This window comes from Sycon ciliatum, chromosome 1 (genome assembly GCF_964019385.1).
Source record: "Sycon ciliatum chromosome 1, ocSycCili1.1, whole genome shotgun sequence".
Lineage (NCBI taxonomy): Eukaryota > Metazoa > Porifera > Calcarea > Leucosolenida > Sycettidae > Sycon > Sycon ciliatum.
Genome location: NC_088643.1, coordinates 59,258,037 through 59,280,039, shown reverse-complemented (window position 1 = coordinate 59,280,039; position 22,003 = coordinate 59,258,037). Strand labels below are relative to the sequence as shown.

Here is a 22,003-nt window from a genome sequence, read left to right as displayed (position 1 = left end):
TGTGCCAAACTTGGTGCATTCTTCAAAATGTGTATGGGTCACCATGGTCACGTTGTACGGTACGACGAGTCCAACCCAAAAGCGTATGCACGTGATCATTTGGGACCAAAATCGCTGTTCCCGCCAGGTTTCACTGTGAAAAAGTGAAACTGCTCGGTCTGCTCCGGCCTCGAGGCCGGAGCAAGCAGAACATGTTCTGGCCGACCCAGAACAGGTGCAGTCCCAACCAAACGCGCTGTTCTGGTGAATCCTGTTCTAGTTCGTACCAACCAAACGCGCCCTTAGACTACAAAGGAACTATGTAGTATGAGTGCATACACATTGTTTCTATCGACTAGTTAATTGTTTAGGAATTATCGATCGATCACCGAGTAATTGGTATAATCGTTTCAGCCCTACAACCAACATCTTCAGTAGAAGTGTACTGGTTTTCACATTGCATGAATATTTGATGACAAGAATTGACCACAGTTTCAAGCTGCATTGGACAGTAGACTGCGTTAAAAAAAAAGTTGAAGCCACTCAGGCAATTTCTTCTCGATCACTTTAAGAGCGCTTTCCCATCAATGTTTCTTGGTACTCCGAGTCTCATGGCAGTTGGGCCAACCATCAGACAACGTAGTGAATGCTGACTACAGTCCATTCATAACGTTAAAAAGATGGACATCTAGCTTTTGGCCATAAATGGGTCAAACTTTGAGTTTTTTAGAATTTCTTTCTGCAAACCCCTGTGAATCTGCAAACCCCTGTGGAATATGTTTCTGAACTATATTTCTCCAAAAAGCAAGCCCTAACAAGAATAGGATTTCGGCCAGGTTTTGCCCCAAAAGCACTGGATTGGGAAAAACCATGAAAATCCACTCCGTTTGACTCTGCCTGCAACAGTGCATTGTGCGGTTTGAACCCCAGTCGAGGTACCTTTTTTGGACCTTTTCAAATTTCAAATTTCGCAGCACTGTACTATGTACAATATCACGAAAAATCGCCAAATATGGGAGTTCGCCAGAGCCAGGGCCCATCTTTTTATGAATGGACTGCAGGGTGCCTAGGAATATCATGGGGAGGTGCGCGCTAGAAACTGCAAGGTTGATACGCACAGCAGGAAAGATGTGATCGATCATGGGTGGCATAATGCAGTAGGTGAGGGACTGTCAGCGGTATGTGCATGAGACCAAGCAGCAGAGTGGGAAGTAGCAAGGAAATCTAGGCGATGGTGCAGTATAAACACACACGCACGCATGCACACAGACACACAGACATACACACATGCGGGCGAGAACGAAAAAATAAAACAAAACAAAACTCCATGCCGTGCTTCTGCGTACATGGATATGGTTCATGTTACCGCGTGAGCCAGTCGGAATTTTATAAATACCATGTTTATGTACACCATTGGTGAAGAAAAAGGCTGCTCCGAACGTTGAAGGTCACGCTTCCTGCCGAGTGCCGACCGACTTGACACTTCACTAACGAGCTCCAACATTTGGAGTAGCCACTTTTTCACAGATTACCACTGATGTTGCAATCTCTTAGTTCGTACCATGGGGTGGTTACTAGTATGCTGATGCCAAGTTTGTTTCTTTTCTGCCCATGGTTTACTCATTCTTTGAGCAACACTTCCCTCTTCTATTTTGTGTGTGTGTGTCCAGTGTGAAAAGTAGACAGAAGGTGGACTTCTTGATGGCCCTTCTCTTCTTTGTCGCTCTGCCAGTCATGGGTCTCTTCTGGCTGCTCAAGCGCTTCGTGTCAGCACTGCGGGAAACTTTCGAGCAAGTGTACGCCGAACGTGACCTACTCATGCGAAAGTCGGTGATTGTCATCCGGCTGCAGGAGGAAAAGGACAAGACGGCCGGCTACTTGGGAGACGCTCACTGTGAAGAGACTAATGATGTAACTCGTACGTTTACTGGCGCGGTACCATACTATGTTCATTGCAATCTTCTAGGCACGGCATGCTGGTGGTGGCGGCGGCGGTGTGTGCGTGCGTGTGTATGTGTGTGTGTGTGTGTGTGTGTGTGTGTGTGTGTGTGAGTGAGTGAGTGTGTGTGTGTGTGTGTGTGTGTGTGTGTGTGTGTGTGTGTGTGTGTGAGTGTGTGTATGTAAGTTAGTGTATGTGTGTAAGGGCCCGGTCACGCATGCACTGTAGAGTAGCGGCTCCGCTGGAGCGGCGCCACAGGAACGGAAAATACCGTGGCAACTGGAAAACGGAACTTCTGCTACAGCGGAAACTCAAATCCACTGCCTCCTAAATTTGGGAGCAGCAGTCTTGCTTCTACGTTTCTGCTTCAGAAAACACTGCGTTCTGCTGTGTATAAACTTGCTGCGACAACTGTGCATGCGTAGGAAGTGCATTCAATAAAAATGTGTGGAAGATATTCAGTGTCCACATGGATTTACCATACCATATGCAGCACAGTCTACTCCGCTCTTGCTGTTCCGCTAAAACAGGCGCTTGCCCTTTCTGTATTTGTGACCATACACAACTGGCTCCGCTGGAGAGACACATGCCTCCCTGCCACTGAAGCAGAACCCCCTGTGCATGTGTGACCGGGCCCTGAGTGCGTGTGTGCGTGTGCATGTGTGACCGGGCTCTGAGTGTGTGTGTGTGTGTGTGTGTGTGTGTGTGTGTGTGTGTGTGTGCATGTGTATGCACTGCCTCCCTATCAATGGGGGCAAGCATTTCATTTTTTTCTATGTAAGTCATCGACTTCACGATCTTGAATAAGAATGAAGTGAGACTGTGAAAAACCTATGGGCCCAGATTTCGCGAATGGACTATAGTACTTCGAGTACCGTAAAGTCGCGGATAAAAGCCAGGCTTATAAGCACATAAGCCGCTTTCTGCTTCAGGCTTTAATGCAAACCAGGCTTGTATGCAACCATGCTTATATGCACCACTGATATTTTTGCCAGGCGTGTACGAGCGTAGATCTACCACTGACTACCGGTATGGCGGCAGTTTTACTATGTACCGTACATAGCGCACGCACTCTTGACCTACCCAATCCGCGCTTGCATAGAAGCCAGGCTTCTACGCGCGACAGGCTTCTATGCATTTGACCCGTTTGATTCTCAGGCTTCTATCCGCGATGTGCTTGTATGCAAACCCGGCTTTTATCCGCGACTTTACGGTATGTGGGATGAATTTGCCGGCTGTGGTTACATCGTGTCTATTTTCACTGAACTCCCTTTTGCCGTTAGCATCTCACCTGCTCTTCAATATCGCGGAGCTACCGAGAAACTTGGCTGAGCGAGAGAAGCATGACCTGGCACTGTATCTATCAGCCACCAGGACACTAACTTCGCAGCATCGCTCTCAACCATATGCAGTCGAGGTGAGGTGCCAGTCATACATGCATGTACAGTGCATCGTGGCCAACAGGGGCGTAGCCAGGATAGTGATCAAGGGGGGTGCCAAGACTTTCCCCACACAAAAGTACAGTCATGCACTTATGTTGGTTCTTTCCTGCATATAGTTCGATCCGTGAAATGGGGGGGGGGGGGAGAGCAAAATTCGCTCCTTATTTGACGCTGAAGATCAATCATGGCAAATCTCCAACCAAGCAGTATAATAATTATGCTATTTTTACTACACCCCCTGCTTCCAACTAATGATGGACCGAGTCCTGGATGCTGCTTTCTCCAGATTTATCACACTCTCCATCGAACTTTTAAGGGGGGATTTCTGAAGCGTTTTTTCCTCCTCGCCATGTTTGATAGTGCAGTAATGCATTCTTGTTCAAACCTACACTATTCCCCACAAAAACGCAAAACTGTACTTCAAAGTCACTTTCACTCTTCTGATGCTGTACCCACACTTGCAATACATGAAAGAAACTTCTTTGCCTTTCCACAACCAACGCGACCAATTAACTGCCAGAACTACATTACACAAAACATAGCGAAAACAAACGGCTATGTCTGACGTGTGCCTTGCATAGACCGTGTTGCTACTTCCTTGCTTCAACCCATGGCGTGTTTCAACGGTATGATTCTTTGTTTCAAAAAAAACATGTGGAGTGCGATGCAAATCATGTGCTGAGCTTGCTGAGGCCTGACGTGACATTGCACAGCGGCAGGTACGAAGCGGAGTTCCCTTGACTAGAAATTGCATTGCAAAAAGGCCAATCATGAGACATAAATAATAGTCAACTGCATGTGGATTGGTTTCAGATACATTGTACTTGTACTTGCAGGTCTGAACCAGGGAGTAGTACCTACTACTTGTATTACCTGGTCTGAACAGGGATGGCTACAGTGTGCGATGTGAAGAGTGGCGCATGTGATCAGCGGTCCGCGTATTATGGTCTCTCTCTCTCTCTCTCTCTCTCTCTCTCTCTCTCTCTCTCTCTCTCTCTCTCTCTCTCTCTCGCACCAGCTGCGAACCAAGATCGAAATTTTTGAGGGGGTTGCTTTGGCACCCAAAGCACCCCCCTGCCTATGCCCTGGCCAATGATATCCTGCTTCATGAATAAGCCTTATGCACGTTGTACAGATGCACGAAATCTCATAGAATCTCGTAAAATCCTGAGAATCCCGTAGACCCGGTGGGGTGTTGCATGTGCAGGACCCTTTTTGGTTTACTGCTATTTCCACTAAGAAACAGGCCCTGTAAGCATTTCATACGGAAACTGTTTTTCCAAAAACGATCTAGCGAGTCGTTAGTTCTATCAAGCGATTGGTTGCCACTGATAATGAGGCTAAATTGTTCAAGTGTGCATTTTTTATAGCACACAATGAACACCCAACCGGGCATGTACACACCTACGACCCTAGTACAAAACTCCGTACATCTGTACAACGTGCATAGGGACCATGAATAGGACAGGGCCAGGGTTTTGTGGTGCCGGGTCCGTGCAGCCCCAGCAGGTGAGATACTTATAAGCTTGCATTTCACTTCCCTCCACTGTAGAGTTTGTCGTGCTCTGACTCTAACGAACTGCCCAGTCAGGAAAGTGGAAGTACCGGTACATGGCGTGGGCAATCAAGGCACCAATGTTATGTTCACCGCTTTGTGCTATCCCGGTGCTGGTGTTTGTGTTGTGCAGTTTGCCAGTCTGGATGCGTTGCTCTTGCACACTGGACTGGTCTATCTCAACTTTCCCAGCATTGTCTCGCAACACATTCTCTGCAGACTCAAGGTTTGTGTAAAGCAGGACACTGCATGTACCGTAAAGTACCGCCAGAGCGCCCCGTCTCGCGAGAGCGCCCCACCTTGATTTTACAGCCAAGGGAAGACAATCGTATGGCAGAATGCTACTAAGTTTGTACGGTGTGAGAACCTTCGTGTACTAAGGTCACACTTGTCATGCTTTATGTGGAGCTCGCATCCGCTTGAAAGTAAACTGGATACGGATTGACTGCAATAATATGTGTACAAGGTCCGTGTCGTATGACCTACAGACAGGAACCACCTCCACAAGACGACCACGAAAGGACGAGATGGTGGGGCGCTCTGGCGGTACTTTACGGTAATTCCCTGCTATAAGACGCTGTCCATTGGATGCTCGGCAAGTCAAAGGAGATTTTGTTGTTATCATGTAGGTATGGGTTGTGCTGGTAACTCAGTGACCTAAGTGTGTCTTAAACCACACACTTCGTTCGTGTAGTTGCTAGCACAACCCATACCTACATTAGTAATAGAAAAGTAAGGCTCAACACCTCCCCCAAAGACAGAATTACATTATACAGGCCACCTAATACTGCCGCGCAGCACGGCTGTCTGCGCGTAACCACTGTACAATATGGCGCCGATTAGCGCGGTTTACACGGAAAACTCTAAATACACACCGTATTTTGAAATTCAACTATGTTTTAGATAAACTGTCCCCGAAACTCATTCAAAGGGGGCAACTACGATAAGAAAACCCAAACTTTATTGAGTGATCGATCGCGAGGGGGAAATAGTTTGAAACTAATTTGAAAGCAACGGATCATTATTATTGACTCTCTCTCTCTCTCTCTCTTTCTCTCTTTCTCTTTCTCTCTCTCTCTCTCTCTCTCTCTCTCTCTCTTCCACAATATTCTTACCGGAGCTAGTCAGAGCCTCCTTGAGCGTCTGCTTTTCTCTTGCACGACTGTGGCACCAAGGTGCTTGCTTCCTTCGCTGTTGTTAGGAGGTGCTGGTCGGCTACTGTCTTCAGGCGAGCGAGAGCGCTTGGGATGTTCTTGAACAGAGAGTCCAACTGTTACATGCAACCCAGGCACTACACAAGACCAAGACACACTTGTCAGATAGGGAAAACTCAAGACTTGTATATCACTCGTTCAGAGCAAGACAAGACAACAAAACAACAGGCATGCGCATATGCATGCAGGCAACGTAAGTAATAAGATAACAACTTATGACGCGTTTGTACAACGCTTGCTCAGATATCACATCCCTCCACCATCAGATGGAAACGACCAGAATAACAGAAATACATAGACTGTGTCGTGGCAGCAAATAATCTGATAAGACGAACTACAGATCAATGCGGACAGGAGCCTTTACAGAACGAGAAGAACTGCGCATAGACACGACAGGACTAGAACCACTAGACTGGTTAGAAGTAGATTCAGGAACAGATAAATCAGCATTCTCACGGATCTCATCATGTACAATTGAGCCAGGCAGTGACATAGACTCATTCGGCGGAACACTAGGTAGAGCAGTTGGAGACGGTAGAGCTGTGGTAGAAGGTAAAGCTCTGGAATATGGAAGCTGTGGTGCTGACGTAGCAGTTGAAGCATCTTGCACCGACTCAGCAGGAAGGCGTATCTTCAGGTGGTCAGAGTGACGCTTCCAGACTCTGTTATCAACAAGACGAACCGTGAATGTTAGAGGACCAAGCTGTTCTTCCACGGTGCCAGCTATCCACTTCGGTGAGGAGTTGAAATTCATTGCCCAGACGGCATCACCACAATAGATCTGGTATGCATTTGCACCACCACGATCATGGGCAGTGCACTGTTTGTCCAAGACTTTCTTGCCGCTGTCCGGAAACACGAGATCCAGACGTGAGCGGGGACGATGTTCCTTCCAAAGTAGCTCAAACGGAGAACGACCCGTTGTTGACTGCGGCGTCATTCTGTATTGGAACAGGAACCTAGCAAGGCGGGTTTCCAAATCAGGGCCAGACATCTTGGCCAAGCCAGACTTCACCGTCTGTACTGCGCGCTCGGCTAAGCCATTATTAGACGGATGATATGGTGAAACGAGAGTATGACGTATGCCATTAGATGAGCAAAACTCACGAAATTCACTACTTGCAAAAGCAGGGCCATTGTCAGAAACAATATATAAGGTAAGCCAAGCAGAGCAAAGGTCTGCTCCAGCTTGCGAATTGCGACAGCAGCAGATGAGCCAGAGCAAACATGTGCTTCAATAAATTTACTATGACTATCAACAATAATGAAGAGCATCTTACCAGCGATGGGTCCAGCAAAGTCGACATAGACACGTAACCAAGGCTTACCAGGCCATTCCCATGGGTGGACTTGCTGGCGATGCGGCGACTTGGTGACGGTCTGGCACTGCGTGCAACCACGGACGGTCTGTTCGATTTCTGCATCGAGAGACGGCCACCAGACATAGCTGCGTGCCAGGGCTTTCATTCTAGCGATACCGGGATGACCGGCGTGCAACTCGTCCAGCAATGGTGCACGACCCGGTGAAGGAATAACTACCCTGGAACCAATTAGGATGCAGTTATTCAAGACAGACAGCTCACTACGACGACGGGAATATGGCTCTAATCCCTCTGGAATGTCTTGGGGCCAGCCCTCAGACACGAACTTGTATACTAATGCCAGGGACGGATCGTTGCTCGTCCAGCGAGCAACCGATGCAGACGTAACCGGTGTAGTGTTCAAGACGGATAGCGATAGTACAGCCTCGGCTGGCTACGGCGGTTCCGGTACCAGCGCCGGATTGGGGAGGCGACTCAACCCATCAGCGCAACCGTTCTGTTTCCCAGGCTTGTACTCCAGAACAAATTCATAATTGGCTAGTTTGAGTGCCCATCGCTGAATACGACCACTATACTGAACAGGAATGGGTCTATCAGGATCAAACAATCCCAGCAGTGGCTTATGATCTGTTTGTAGTGTAAAGTTGCGACCGAAGATGTACTTGTGGAACTTGGAGACGCCAAATACCATTGCCAAAGCCTCACGGTCAAGCTGCGAGTAATTCTTCTCACAAGACGACAGCGTTCTAGATGCAAAGGCTACTGGCCGATCAGACCCATCTGGCAGAACATGCGACAGAACTGCGCCAACACCATACGGGGAAGTGTCACAGGACACAATAGGTAAACTAGGATCATAATGAGTACGTATCGGCTCAGAAAGCAGCAGAGACTTGCCTGTATCAAACGCTTTCTGGTGACTATCAGACCAACACCACGACTTTGATGATAACAATTCATACAATGGAGCTAACACTGAGCTTAGATTCTCGATGAACTTGTGGTAATAGTTTATGAGTCCCAGAAAGCTTCTCAGTTCAGGGACATTCTTGGGCTGTGGGGCCTTCACAAGGTCATCCACTTTCTCAGCCGACGGCCTAATGCCGACTGAATCAATAACATGGCCCAGGAACTCAATAGACTGCTGAGCCACGAGACACTTCTCACGATTCAACCTGAAACCCGCGGACGCTAGACGATCCAGGACCAGCCTCAGATTCTCATCATGCTCCGCACGAGTCTTTCCAGAAACAACAATGTCGTCGAGATACACTACGACAAAGGACAGACCTGCTAACAATTGTTCCATCGTGCGCTGAAATATTGCCGGGGCCGCCGATACGCCAAAGGGTAGGCGGTTGTAGACGAACAATCCTTTGGAGGTGTTGATTGTCGTCAGCAGCTTAGACTCGTCGTCGAGCAACAGTTGTTGATAAGCATGTTTCAGGTCAAGCTTGGAGAAGAATGCGCCTTGCGATAACTTCTGATACAAGTCGTCGATGTTGGGCAAGGGGTACTTGTCTACTCTTGCCGACTGGTTGATAGTACATTTATAATCGCCACAGATTCGTATGCTACCGTTCCGCTTGAGAACGGGTACGATTGGAGCTGCCCACTCCGAATACTGGACAGGACTAATGATGTCAGCTTCCTCCAGTCGACGCAGCTCTTTTTCCACTGCTGCTTGTAACGCATAAGGAACAGAGCGTGCCTTCAGGAACCGGGGTCTGGCGCTGTCTGCCACGGACAATTTGACTTTTCCATGTTGCCAGGTGCCCACGCTACGTTGGAAGAGCTGCGGGAACTCTGACAATATCGAGTGCTCGCGTGACACGTTGAACACGTGACGAAGTTCCAATTCAACCTCAGCAGTTGCAACGCGTCTCGACCCAGGAGATTTGGTCCGTTTCCTTGGACAACGACGATCGACAATTCTGCTGATTTACGAGAAGCATGGGTCGCAGAAGCACTAAAGCGACCGACGACATTCAGAATTCCGCCGGAGTAAGTACGCAGCTTCGGCAGATCACTTGTGTCGAGCGACAAATTGACCTTGGATGCCAGCCGATGAAATTCGTTTTCAGACATCACCGTCACGGCTGCACCCGTGTCGATTTCAAACACGACTGGCTGTTTACATAACTGGAGGGTACAACAGTACGGGTCCACGCGGTCCTTGTCACTCTGCGTGCGGTACAACGAATAGTACTCGTCCAGGCCGCTGCTGTACGGACTTGCAGTTGTAGGACCGGATGCAACACTCGCACCAGTACCAGCACTTGCACTATGACTTGGAGCAGGAGCAGGGTCGACTGGCGACGTTCCATGTACTTCTTGAGACTGGCCAACCATGTGTACACTGCCACCAGTGCTGGACTGCTGTGAACGGCAAACTTTGGCGAAGCGGGACTGAAGATAGTGCAGATGACATGGAGTGATCTGTAGTCAACACAGCAATACACCAACATCTCTGCAGCAACCTGTGGTGCACTAACACTTCTTAGAACGAGGTCTGTCTCGTGGTCCAGGAAACGACCAATCAGCGACATTCCCGCCAAGGGCCTTATCAGAGTTTAAAGCCCGCTCAATCGTTATTTTACTACTCTTGATGACGCGTCGAGGGCCTTGGATTAGTTTAAAGCAGGGAGTAGTACAATACCGGGAGGTGACACGGGCACACATCTAGGCGGGCGAGCTTTGCCTCAGGTCACTTTTCTGTGGAGCGCTGTGTACCGGGAAACGTCACGAAATGTCGTACTTTGCGTACCTTTATCGTAGCATTTCGTAGCATTTTTCAAAAATTTTCATAGAACCACTTCAAGAGAGTGCCAGAATGCTGTCAAGAAGTTTTCGAGCAGTACTTTTTGAAGTTTGTTTTGACGATGTAGGGAAGGAATCCATCAGTCTTTGCTGGGTGATGAGGATGAATCCTACGAATGATATCAAGTAGCAGCTGGCCTTCGCACGGGTACCTTCAGTGTGTCCAGTATTTACGTGGGCGGCTTGTAAGAGTGAATTTTTCTTCCTAATTTAATTTGTATTACTTTTAGTTATTCACGTCGTTTCTAGGGGAATAGATAATGTTGACGCAAGTTTTAGTCACAATGAACGACATGGTTCAGGTATGGCTGACCCGTATGGCTGACCCGTCTCAAGATAGTAAGACTATTCCGAATCCAGATGCTATAGTCGTCTGAGTGAAACACAAAATTAAATAAATTTTATACTGCTGAGACAACTAGCTATTCGCAAATGTCACTATGACGCATGTCTGTGTCAAGCAAGGAGTAGCACAATGGTACAATGGTATTGTGCTACTCCCTGCTACAAAGCCTGAGATGTTACGCGTTAACAGGAACTGGTGTTGATGATAAAGGCAGTGTGGAATTATGTACATTGTTACTGGTGCAAGTAACCATGCCGTGTAAGTCATGTATGCAGGTAATCAGACCAAGCGTAAAAGGATAAAGATAGCTTGCTTATGTACTACTAGTACGTGTGCTTATTATAGATACTTTGTGTGACTACTAGTTGTATGTGTCTGCATATTACTATACGTAATAGTACGTAATTGCTTTTACTACAATTTGTACTTTGTGGGGAGCTGCGTGACGATGAAATATGGCCACCAAGAGCGTACGCAATCAGAATCGTACAATATCATTACGTAGAGGATATAACCCGAGTCAGAGGGTTATACCGGCTGAATATAAATCCCGACTGCGATAGCAGGAGGGATTTATATGAGGGTACGGTATAACCCGACTAGGAGGGTCATATCCTACTTATGCCAGGTACCCTTACGCATTTCCAGAACAACGAACCTATTTGGAGATCTCGTACATCATGCAGTACATGAACATCTTCTGATGGTTATCAGTTGTCAATTGAAAGAATGGTCGAGCAACATCAGAAGGAGATTCCTCCGTGTATAAGATTTCCTTTCAGTTCCAGTGCATATTGTAGCATCTTCATGATCTTGTCTCGTGAGCGGTGCGGAAATCAACTGAATTGCTGGGGTGCTGGAGTTTGTCGTTGAATCAAACTGCCGTCACTAGTTACATGTAGATTACAGCTTGGACTCTTTGGGAGTAAGTGTTACTATAATTATGGTACAGTGCTGATTTTATCATGCGGCATCTTATAATCAGTTTTGCTTACTACTTGCAAGTAGATGCATTTGCATACACCCGTTTTGTATCACTGTATCACATTTCAATCCAATCTAGCATTTTCCAATCGGGTTGAAGTACACTCTGTATTATAAACTTAGTTACGAAGGAGACAGTCTGTTGATGATCTTTAACTCTTTGAAGTACAATGTACATTGCTGACCCATTTGGGATACTTCATGGTTATTCGACGTTCTTTATCTTCAGATTCAGTATAATAGAATACTCTGTAGACGAATTCCAGGTCATTCTTCTTTTCCATTGTGTACTGTTCCTTGTCAGTGTGCCGTTCTGTGTGGAGTGTACACGTGCATGTGGTGTCTGTTGTGAATGGTCCGCGCGCTGGAGTACTGCCGCCGTACAAGTTCACTGCCTTTCAGACAGTGAACTTGTACGGCGGCAGTACCCTAACGTAAGTACCGTGCACCGGGATTTATTTTGGCTAGTATCAATCCCGCGCGGGATTTATGCTAGATAAGCACTGATTGGCTGAAAACAGGCCCTCCGTACCGTACCATGGTGTAATCCATGATTATAACCAATGTTACTTTTATGGCACCGTGGAATCGTGTACAGCGTACAATGCCACAAGTCATCCCTGTGCCATTCATGTTATGCAAATAATCACCAGGGAGTAGTACAAAAGGTGGTCATGTCAAACACAAAAGGATAAAGACGAATAGTTTTATGTATGCGCACGTGCGCGCGTGTGTGGTGTACAATTACAAGAGGGTGTGTGTATGTGTGTGGGTGTAATTGCAATTGGCGTTGGGCAGGCAGACTTCGCAGCCGCACGCAAGTCGTCGCTCTTCCTCTTCTGTCCACGGGTTCTGGGGGTTAAAAAAGCAACAAAGCAAGCAGGCCTGGCCTCATTCAGTGCTGAAAACAAGTGATCTTGAACATTATGTTCAAGTCTATACAAATAAATAAGTTTCAAAATTTTCGGAATGAGTTTTCCAAAGAGTTACATAAGCTAACACGTTGAGATGAAGTAGAATGGTAGATAAATAGGTATACTTTCGAAATATCCCAACTTGGTGAGGTGTCCGAGTGGGTCCAAATGAGAAATTCAGGTTCGTGTTACACCATGTCAAGATGAGAAAATTCCATCACGTTACTTACCTAGGATAGCGTCCTCCATATTCATCACTTCCATCCATTTTGGGAAGTCGAGACTTGGCAGCAGTGTGGACGATGTACCAGAGTAGCTCCCAAAAAAGGCTCGAGCTGAAAAGAACAAGTGGCAGCTTGTCACGAAGGGATACGTCTGGTCTTCTCGTCACTATTTGAAGGTTTCTCAGCGCTGTCAAAAGAGCAAAAATTTGAATTTTCGCGCGGTTTGTATTTTTTTTGTGAGGCAAAGCTCGTAATCCCGGATGTGTGCCCGTGTCACCTCCCGGTATTGTACTACTCCCTGGTTTAAAGCCCGCTGAATATACTCTAAACTGGTGCGTACAACTCCCTGTATGCATTATAGTACGGTGCAGATAATGAACTCTGCATAAAATGTACGGTGTACTACTAAAAGCTACGCATTTTAGCATTTAGCATTTTAGCTACGCATTTCAGAAGTGTGTACGGTTTTTGCCTCCCGTATTCTTTCATCTGTACGAATTTCCTTTGTCAACAGCTTGCGGAAACCTATAAAAACCGAAGATCGAAGTCAACTGCCTGCACAACCTCTATGCTGTGCTGCGACGGCAGAACTTCACATCACGTGACATGGTTCGAAAGGTTATGCTGGCAAACAGTGCAAAGTGACCACAAGAGAGTTGTACCCAAAGCTGGGCTGCGTACAACCCAGTATGTATCATGCACAGAGTGCACGGGTTCATCACGTGATGTGAAGTTCTGCCGTCACAGACCCCATAGCTGGAGTTGCACACTCTTGGGGTTATGTACTCTTGGAGGTATCGACAAGGGGCTCTCAAATCCCCTAAATAGCTCCACAAGCTATGAATAAGAATGAAGCTCGCAATAAGAGCCCAGCATTTCATTTGCTTCTATTCTACTTTTAGTAGTCCTAAGTGGTGCTGAGTTACCATAACTTACCAGAAGAAAATATTCTTTCATACCACACCAAGTCTCTCTGCACACAAACCACAAACTAGCCAATATAATGGTACACAAGCATGATGGAAGTGAGATAATGCATGTAACCTCGTTCTAAAATTGTTAGTGCATGGCAGGGAGGGTCTTATGGCTTGTTTGTGCCCTTCACAGGGTATATTCTAGGACGAATTTCCAACCGGTTACGGTCCAATGAAGAGTCGGTCCCCCCCCCGGAATTTCTTTTCAAAATACAACCCAAATATGGCACTCGACAGCAATTTGACGCGTTTGACCATTCACAGCTCCATTCACCCAAAGAAAAGTACGGGCGGTTGGAACTGATTTGTAACTTTTCAACCGGTCGCCAACAATTTCAACCGGTCGAAAACCGGTTGGGGCGGTTCTAGAAAATTCCCTGCTTCAGGGTAGCCCTCAGGCTAACCTGTCGGGCACTAACAAGCCATAAGGCCCTCCCTGCCATGCACTAACCTATAAATAATCTGATCTAACATGGTATTTAGCTCCATAACCATAATAAATTTGTAGAAAGGCCATTTGTCAATGAGTGTGAAAAATCTTGGTTTGTGGGTGCGGCTTATACTCCGAATACCAACTTTTAGTCAATATTTTGCCTCAAAAAGGGGGGTGCGGCTTATACCCCGGAAAATACGGTATACCGCTTGGGCCCTTGGCCATGATCAGGAAATTGTCTAAGGGCGAGGATTGAATAGTCAGAGCCGGGGCGGGCAAGTGTCTAAGTCAGGAGTTCTTTTCAACTACTAATAATTATTTTATTATGATGCTACCGGAGTCATTGTTTATATTTGTATTTAGTTTCGGCCAGTATTCATTTTTCAGCTTGTGCATGTGGTGATTGCTACGTAAATGTGTATGCCTGACACAGAAAGTGGAACATTCTGTCAGCATCTGCGGGACTGTAAAACTGTGTGACGACGGCAGCAATGATATCGAATTTGACTGTGGTCGACACTTCATGCAGGTGAGTAAATGCCCCCCCCCCCCCCTCCCCCGCTGCTGTTGTATTCATGTTAGTCCTCGCTCTGTGTGTGTGTTTGTGTGTGTGTGTGTGTTTGTGTGTGTGTGTGTGTGTGTGTGTGTGTGTGTGTGTGTGCGTGTGTGTGTACATAATTATGTGTGTATGTATGTGCATGTGTGTGTGTGTGTGCATGTACATGTATGTGTGCGTGTATGTGTGCATGTGTTTACCACCCAGCTGAGATAGTGTCAGGGCTCACCACAACCATACAAAATTCAAAAAGCGTCGACCGCCATTTTGAAAAATGGCGATTGCCAGGCAGGCCAGCGTTCGTGCAGTCATAGCGGTAGCCGCTATGACTGCACGAACGGCTACGCACTCGAGTTCGTGCTAATCAATGTACAGCGATGTGCAGTCGAGTTGTAAAATACCAGTATTTTGCGACTCCCTGGTCTAGTCTGTACAGCGAAGGGCCAGTGCCGAGGAGAATCTTGTTGTTTGATGCTGGGAAAGATACAAGGAGTAGACGTCCTTTCTCTAAGCCATCTTGGTCATTTTTTTCTCAATCCGCTGGTGCATGCCGACCAAGATAATATTATGTCCGTGAGATACTGGTGAACTGGAGTCCTGGCATCTACACGATTTTGCCGCTCCCAGCTAACCAATGTTGTTAGTAGAACTCAGCGTTTCCTGATCACGGCTCACTCTTTTCTGTTAGACCTCGCAGCTTTCACCCTGCGAGTGTGGAGTTTCCTGGCCACAAATGAATTCCTTAGTCATGACCATGATGACAAGTGACTGGTATGATCCCTGACTGGCCTGAGTCCTTAGCCTGAGTCAACACGAAGGTAAACTCTTCACTTGGAGCGCTTGCTGTCTCCTCGGCCCTTTCTTGTTGCACTTGCAGATATGCGCACGTTTTGTTGGTGCTCGCGAGTGCGCAAGGCTGACCTTGATGTCTTCAAAAAAGTAAAACAGCGGTTCTACTTGGCCGATTCTCACCGTCGATAGCTCATTTTCTCGGTCTTGGCCGATTCTCTATCGGTTTACCATCCCCGATTTCTATTTTTCTCTTCATCCACTTGTTCGCACATCTTCCAGTTTGAGTGATTTCACAATCCGATCTCAGCCAAATCGAAAAATTCGCGACGGTAACCCTCCAAAGACACACCTTCTGAACACGAATCCACAGTGGCCTAATGTCTAAAACCAACGAGTACAGCCAAGTTCAGCTCAGAAAACACCCCACAATTGCAATAAACGACCCGTTTTGCCGTGCGTTGATTGGTCAAATCCAAACGACCGTTATGGACGCTTTGTACGGTCGTGGTGAGCCCTGAGTGTGTGTGTACTGCGCAGCACTTGTGTAGTCTTGCATACTCATTCTCAAGCAAGCAAACAACTCTGCTGGTGTATTACTCTTGTGTTCATATATTGTACACAAGGATTGACCAAAAGATTAGTTAGGTAGCCTAGCGAGGGCGTGCAGGTAGGAAGTGAAAGGGACTGATATCAATGGGCACTCTCCACGACAGAGTTCAAGTGCATGGCTGACTTGTTTCACTTTAGCTAAGCCTTGCCTCGTTTCTCAACATGCGCCTCAGAGTTCGTGGCACTACTGGTTGCTGTTGCTTTTTGTATGTTCTCTCATTTTTTCCCTTCCATGAGCACTGGAGTGGCTGAGTCCGAGAATACTCAATGTGCCCAAATCTCATCGACCCAAACATTGCCTTCAGTTCTGAACTGATTTGAAGGGGGAGGGGTATGATTAATATGTAGTAGGAGACTGGTTTCAACCGTGAAATCTGACTGCCCTTCGTGACTGATCAGAATAGTCTGATTTCCAAATTAGAAATGGTCAGAGGGCAATTTTTCACTGTGTTCTCTAGCCCTGACACTGTGTGTGTGTGTGTGTGTGTGTGTGTGTGTGTGTGTGTGTGTGTGTGTGTGCGTGTCCTCGTCCATTTATGTTTTGGTAAGGTGGCCCGCGTGGACAGGAATGGTGTTGCCGTGCTGATGAAACCACTCCTCATTCCGAACAGCATCGCCCGCTCCCGTATCAGCCGCTTGCAGGCCTTGTCATTTGTGACTCGGCGACCATTGTATCCGTGCACAAACTACATGCCCGGCATAGATGAGTCTGACCCACGAACTTGAACTTCGCCAACTTTGATGGTTGTTTTGCCTCGTTCAATATAAGTTCATTATCCTGCGAAGAAATCTCTATTCTCTCACTATTTCTTTCTCTTTCCCAGTTCCATTTCACTGCGTGTCAAGCATAGATTAGAGAGTCTTCGCTATGGCAAGCAACTACAGTACCAGGCCTTTGGTGGTTACTCTAATGAAGATTGGCAGTATCAGGACTCCTATCAGCAAGTTATTCCACAGCAGAAATACCATACTGGCTTATTAATTTACCGTTCTTGACACATACTGGTAGTACATGTAATATAACTATACTGTCTCTGACCACTGACTTTACATGTCCGCTGTTCTCTTTCCCACGGCATCTCATCAGACTATCAAACAACCATTGCTCAATTGAAATGACCATCATAAGTTTATAACACTGTCTGGTTATTTCCTTGCAGAAAAGCTCATGAATTTCATTGCTGTCTGATGATCGACCATGAACTGACGTCTGAAACGTCCGTGTCGCCCCTGGTCTTGTCATGACGTGTTGAAGACTCTACCTTAGAGCACTGTCGCAAGGCAAGCGCTGCAGTGATGCTGTGTGCCGAAGATCCTGCAATTGTATGGTGTGAAGGGAGCTAACCCCACAATCATACACTACACATACGTCTTCTTCTCTACCTGTATTTGGATACATGTACATGTACATGTATACTTCGTAGTATAAACATAGACGGTACTGATTATGTTCTCAGGAAGAATCCCATGGCCGTTCTCCAGCACCCCATTCTTCGACATACAAGACAAGCGCAGTAAAATGGAAAGGAAAAAGACTTGAACCATGTGAACAGGAAGGCCATTCTACTTGGTACCGGTGCCCTCAAGGGATCGTCTAGCATGCACGATGCCCAGTAGCCAACCAACGATGTTCAGACTCTTGGTGACGAATGCCTTTGGCCTATCGTCCAAGCTTGCAGAATTCCGCCACACCCTCCAGACCCTGAAGCCAGATATAGCAGTAGTCACAGAGACGAAATTTACGCCAGAGAAGTGCAGCGAATCTGAAGCAGCCATGCCTGGCTATCACACCCCCATCCGCAAGGATCGCTCTGCACACGGTGGTGGAGTAGCAGTCTGGGTGAAGGCTGGCCTAGGATATGAACATCTTGATCACATCCAGTGCCATGATCACGAGATCATCTGGCTGAGTGTCACGACGCAGAGTGGACAGAAAGTTGTTATCTGTGCAGCCTATCGGCCCGGGTCCTGTTCGGAGACAGATCTCCAGCTATTGGAATACTTGGACAACACGCTGGAGGCATCCCGTACCTACGGATCAAATGTCATTGTGACCGGCGACTTCAATGTGCATAACGCTGCCTGGCTCTGCAGCAACAAGACCACCCGAGCTGGAGAGTATGCAGAGGATATCTGCTGCTACCATGGCCTGAGTCAACATGTCGACGTACCCACCCGAGGTGATAACACCCTGGACCTGGTGATGTCTGATTTCCCTTCACCAGCAACTGTTAAGGCACACCCGCCTATTGGACTCTCTGATCATGCTGTCCTCCAAGTTGACTTTCCTGTGAAGCTCACCCGTGAGCCCAAGACATCGCGTAGAGTCTGGCGATACCACCGCGCAGACTGGGAGCGGCTTGCCCACTTCTACCGAACAACAGACTGGGAGAGCATGCTCGGACCTGAACCGGATCTCAGCTGCGACAACATCACCAAGAGGATCCTCGAAGGAATGGCACAATTCATACCCAACAGAGTTATCTCATCGCGCCCCTCCGACGAACCTTGGTGGACACCGGAGTGTACAGCTGCAGTCAACACCAAGCGACAGATGTGGCACCAGATGCGCTCAAATCCCGACAGTGCTGATAAGAAAGCACACTACCGCACAGCTGCAGCCTCTGCACGCAGTACCATTCAGCGAAACAGAGAACGGCATATTACCATGCTCCGGCAGAAACTCACCACTGGTAGCCTTCGGGACAAGGAATGGTGGTCCACTATCAAGCGTGCGGGTGGCAAGGGCCGCAGCGCTGATATACCAACACTCCGATCTGCTGATGGAACTGAGTACACAACCAGTCAGGAGAAGGCCAAGTGCCTTGGTCAGTACTTCGCCGATAAGTGCAGCCTCGGCCCACAGGACTTCAATGAGGAATCTGAATTCCCCTTTGTCCAGCCTCGCTCCCAAAGCTGTCTCCTAAGTATTCGCTTCCGCCCTGCTGAGGTCCGTAAATTGCTGAGGGCCCTTGATCCTTCGAAAGCGTCAGGCCCTGATGCAGTTCCGGGCAGAGTCCTCAAAGCCAACGCTGAGCACCTTGCAGTGCCACTATGCTTGCTCTTCCGCCAGTGCATGACGTCGGGGACACAACCACAGTCTTGGAAAGTGGCAAGTGTCGTCCCAGTCCATAAGAAACGGTCAAAGTCAGCCCCATCGAACTATCGGCCCATTTCCCTCCTGTCGCTCATCTCCAAGACAATGGAAGCAGTTGTTAACCGTGCTCTCACCAACTCTCTCGAACGAAATAATATACTCTCAAACCACCAGTTCGGTTTTCGTCGAGGGTTAGGACCTGCTGATCTCCTAACAGGACTACACCACCAATGGAGCAAGATAGCAGCTGCTGGCGGTGCTGTACGTATTGTTGCCGTCGACATTGCGGGGGCCTTCGATAAAGTCTCCCACGCAGGTGTCCTTCACAAGGCAAAGGCTTACGGAGTGTCTGGGAACCTCCTCAAGTGGCTCCACAGCTACCTGGCGGATAGACGAATCCAGGCCGTTGTGAGTGGACAAACCTCACCTAAATTCCGAATCAGCTCAGGTGTGCCGCAAGGGAGCATACTGGGCCCCACTCTGTTCCTCCTATATGTCAATGACATGGAGGACCACCTCCCAGCCACAACCCAGCTCTCCATATATGCAGATGACACCACGCTTTATCAGTGCATCCCATCCCTGACCGCTCTCCCAGTTGGCCTAGCGCAGCTCCAGACTGCTGTGGATGCCTTAGCTGAATGGGGCCAGAGCTGGAAGATCGCATTCGAGCCGACAAAGTCGCAAGTCTTGACAATTTCGCATCACCGTCAACCCTGGCCGATTCCTCCAGCCACTTTCAATGGGGTGGCCATAGAGGAAGTGGAGGAGCTGAAGTTGCTCGGAGTGCTCTTTGATCGGAGCCTCTCCTTTCGCTCCCACATTCGACAGGTTGCAGTCCGTGGTCACCAACGTCTTGGCTTCATGAGGAAGGCCCTGCCCATTCTCGACAGCAAGGCCAAGTATGCAGTGTATCGCGGCTTCGTCCGCCCAGTACTTGAGTACTGCCCGCTTTCATGGTTGGGTGCGTCCCAGTCTACCCTGAACCAGCTGGACCGGGTACAGCACCGAGCCCTAAAGCTTATCGGCCCAGGGTCATACCTCCCAAGCCTCACTGTTCGGCGTCAAGTCGCAGCACTCACATTCCTGTACAAGCTGCATTGGATCGACGGTCCCCCAATCCTGACCACCATGACACCACCGAGGGCAGTTGCAAACCAGCACCGGCGCTCCACTCGCCACCAGCAAAAGAACCAGCACCAGCACCAACTAGCACCGACACTGCCCGCCGGAGCCCGTAATAGTGCTCTCCGATCATTCCCCCATGCCACGATCCAAGACTGGAATCGTCTCCCATCTGCCCTGCTACGCAACCATCCCACGCAGAAGGGAATGCAGGCATTCAAGGAAGGCGCCTACAAGTCGCTCCGCAGCCGAGACTGGCGTTCAGCCACAGATGCCCTCTGAACACTCCCTGAACACCCTCTCTGCTTGCACCCTGGCTCCCCCCTTTTTATTTTTTATGATTTTATTTATTTTTTATTTTTATTTTTTATTTTTTATTTTCTTCCTCTATCACATGTACATGTATCATCTTTCCGTTTTCCTTCCTCTATATAAATGTACCCCCCCCCCCCCCTCCCCTCCCCCTGTGCCTACTCCTCCCCAGTTTTTGGTGCTCTGAAGTGTCGCTGAAGCCGAGACCTCAGGTCGGCGGAGATGCTCCAGTTTTCACCACCACAGTTGCGTCTGCAACCACCTCTACCATGCAGTATTCTGTTCTCGAGGTTCGTGGTTTCTCGTAAAAAAAAAAAAAAAAAAAAAAAAATACCGTAAATAGAACAGGCACTACATGTAGGTGTACGGGAAAAATATTACAGGGCAAGCCTGGGGCAAATCTGGATTAGCAGATTTTTATTTTCTGAATAGACCACATGCACAGCGGGGAGTCGTCTGTATTTGACACCCACTAGTACCTGCTGCAGTCAAGCCTGGTATACCGCGTACCGGCACGAGGGGTTGCCCACAGAATTTATCACATTATTAATTTTAGAGAAAGCCAAGGTATTGGTTTGTGTAAGGGGGGGGGGGGGGGGGCGGGGCTGTTTGTCTTGTCTTTGTGAAAAAAGATGGTTTTCTAGACATGGACGGGTACTGTGCAAACATGTACAATGTACATGTATGTACCGGTAATTGCCATATTGGTAATTTGGTAGTAAATTTTTGATGACTCCCTGCTTTTGCATGACAAGCGAACCTCTGCTGGCATGCACCTCGTCTCTACGTTCCTCGTTCTGCTGCGTGCATTCAGCTTTTTTCAAGTAATAATAATAATAATAATAATAGCACATTTCGCGTAGTAGAGCACTAAATAAAGAAATTCAGTGTTTTTTCCGCTTCTGTCTTGTGAGCATCATCAGCTAGGTGTAGTAGCTGCTGATACCAATTTCTCGCCGGGTGTCGAGCTGCACAGTTTCCTCCAGTCTGTCTTGTCTGCTGCTTGTTGTCGGCACCTGGAAAGGTCTTCCATGGTCTAGCTTCATTGGCACACCCAGCTTATTCAGCTGAGCAACCAGACTTGTGGCCAGTGTCAACCTTTTTCAAGTACCGGTATTTAATACTTGAAAAAAGCTGAATGAATTATTTTAGTTTTTTGTTTGAGTTCGAGCGGGAGTTGTGTCCATATTTGGACTCGCGGCTAGTGCATGCATGATGGGTCGGGCGCGGGCCAGGCCAGGGCGCTAGGGTATGCATAGTCATTTTTGTACAAAAAAAATTGTCCGCGTTGTCCGCGTTTTATGTATTCGACCAGTCACGTCATTGCTCAGTACAGTGCAGTCTGATCCGTACAGCTACAGCTCCA

General features: G+C 47.8%; 1 protein-coding gene across 2 annotated transcripts in view; it reads left to right on the top strand.

The window, feature by feature from the left end:
• LOC135807047 (hapless 2-like) overlaps window positions 1–17,323 on the top strand; it is a 35,133-nt gene extending 17,810 nt beyond the window's left edge. For both annotated transcript variants that reach the window (XM_065321132.1, XM_065321133.1), the window contains 5 exons: window positions 1,650–1,897; window positions 3,202–3,335; window positions 5,049–5,141; window positions 14,580–14,675; window positions 16,653–17,323. In XM_065321132.1, the coding sequence (XP_065177204.1) occupies window positions 1,650–1,897; window positions 3,202–3,335; window positions 5,049–5,141; window positions 14,580–14,675; window positions 16,653–16,829 (748 nt within the window). In that variant the 3' untranslated portion in view covers window positions 16,830–17,323. The remainder of the gene's footprint in view (window positions 1–1,649; window positions 1,898–3,201; window positions 3,336–5,048; window positions 5,142–14,579; window positions 14,676–16,652) is intronic.
• The last annotated feature ends 4,680 nt before the right edge of the window (window positions 17,324–22,003 follow it).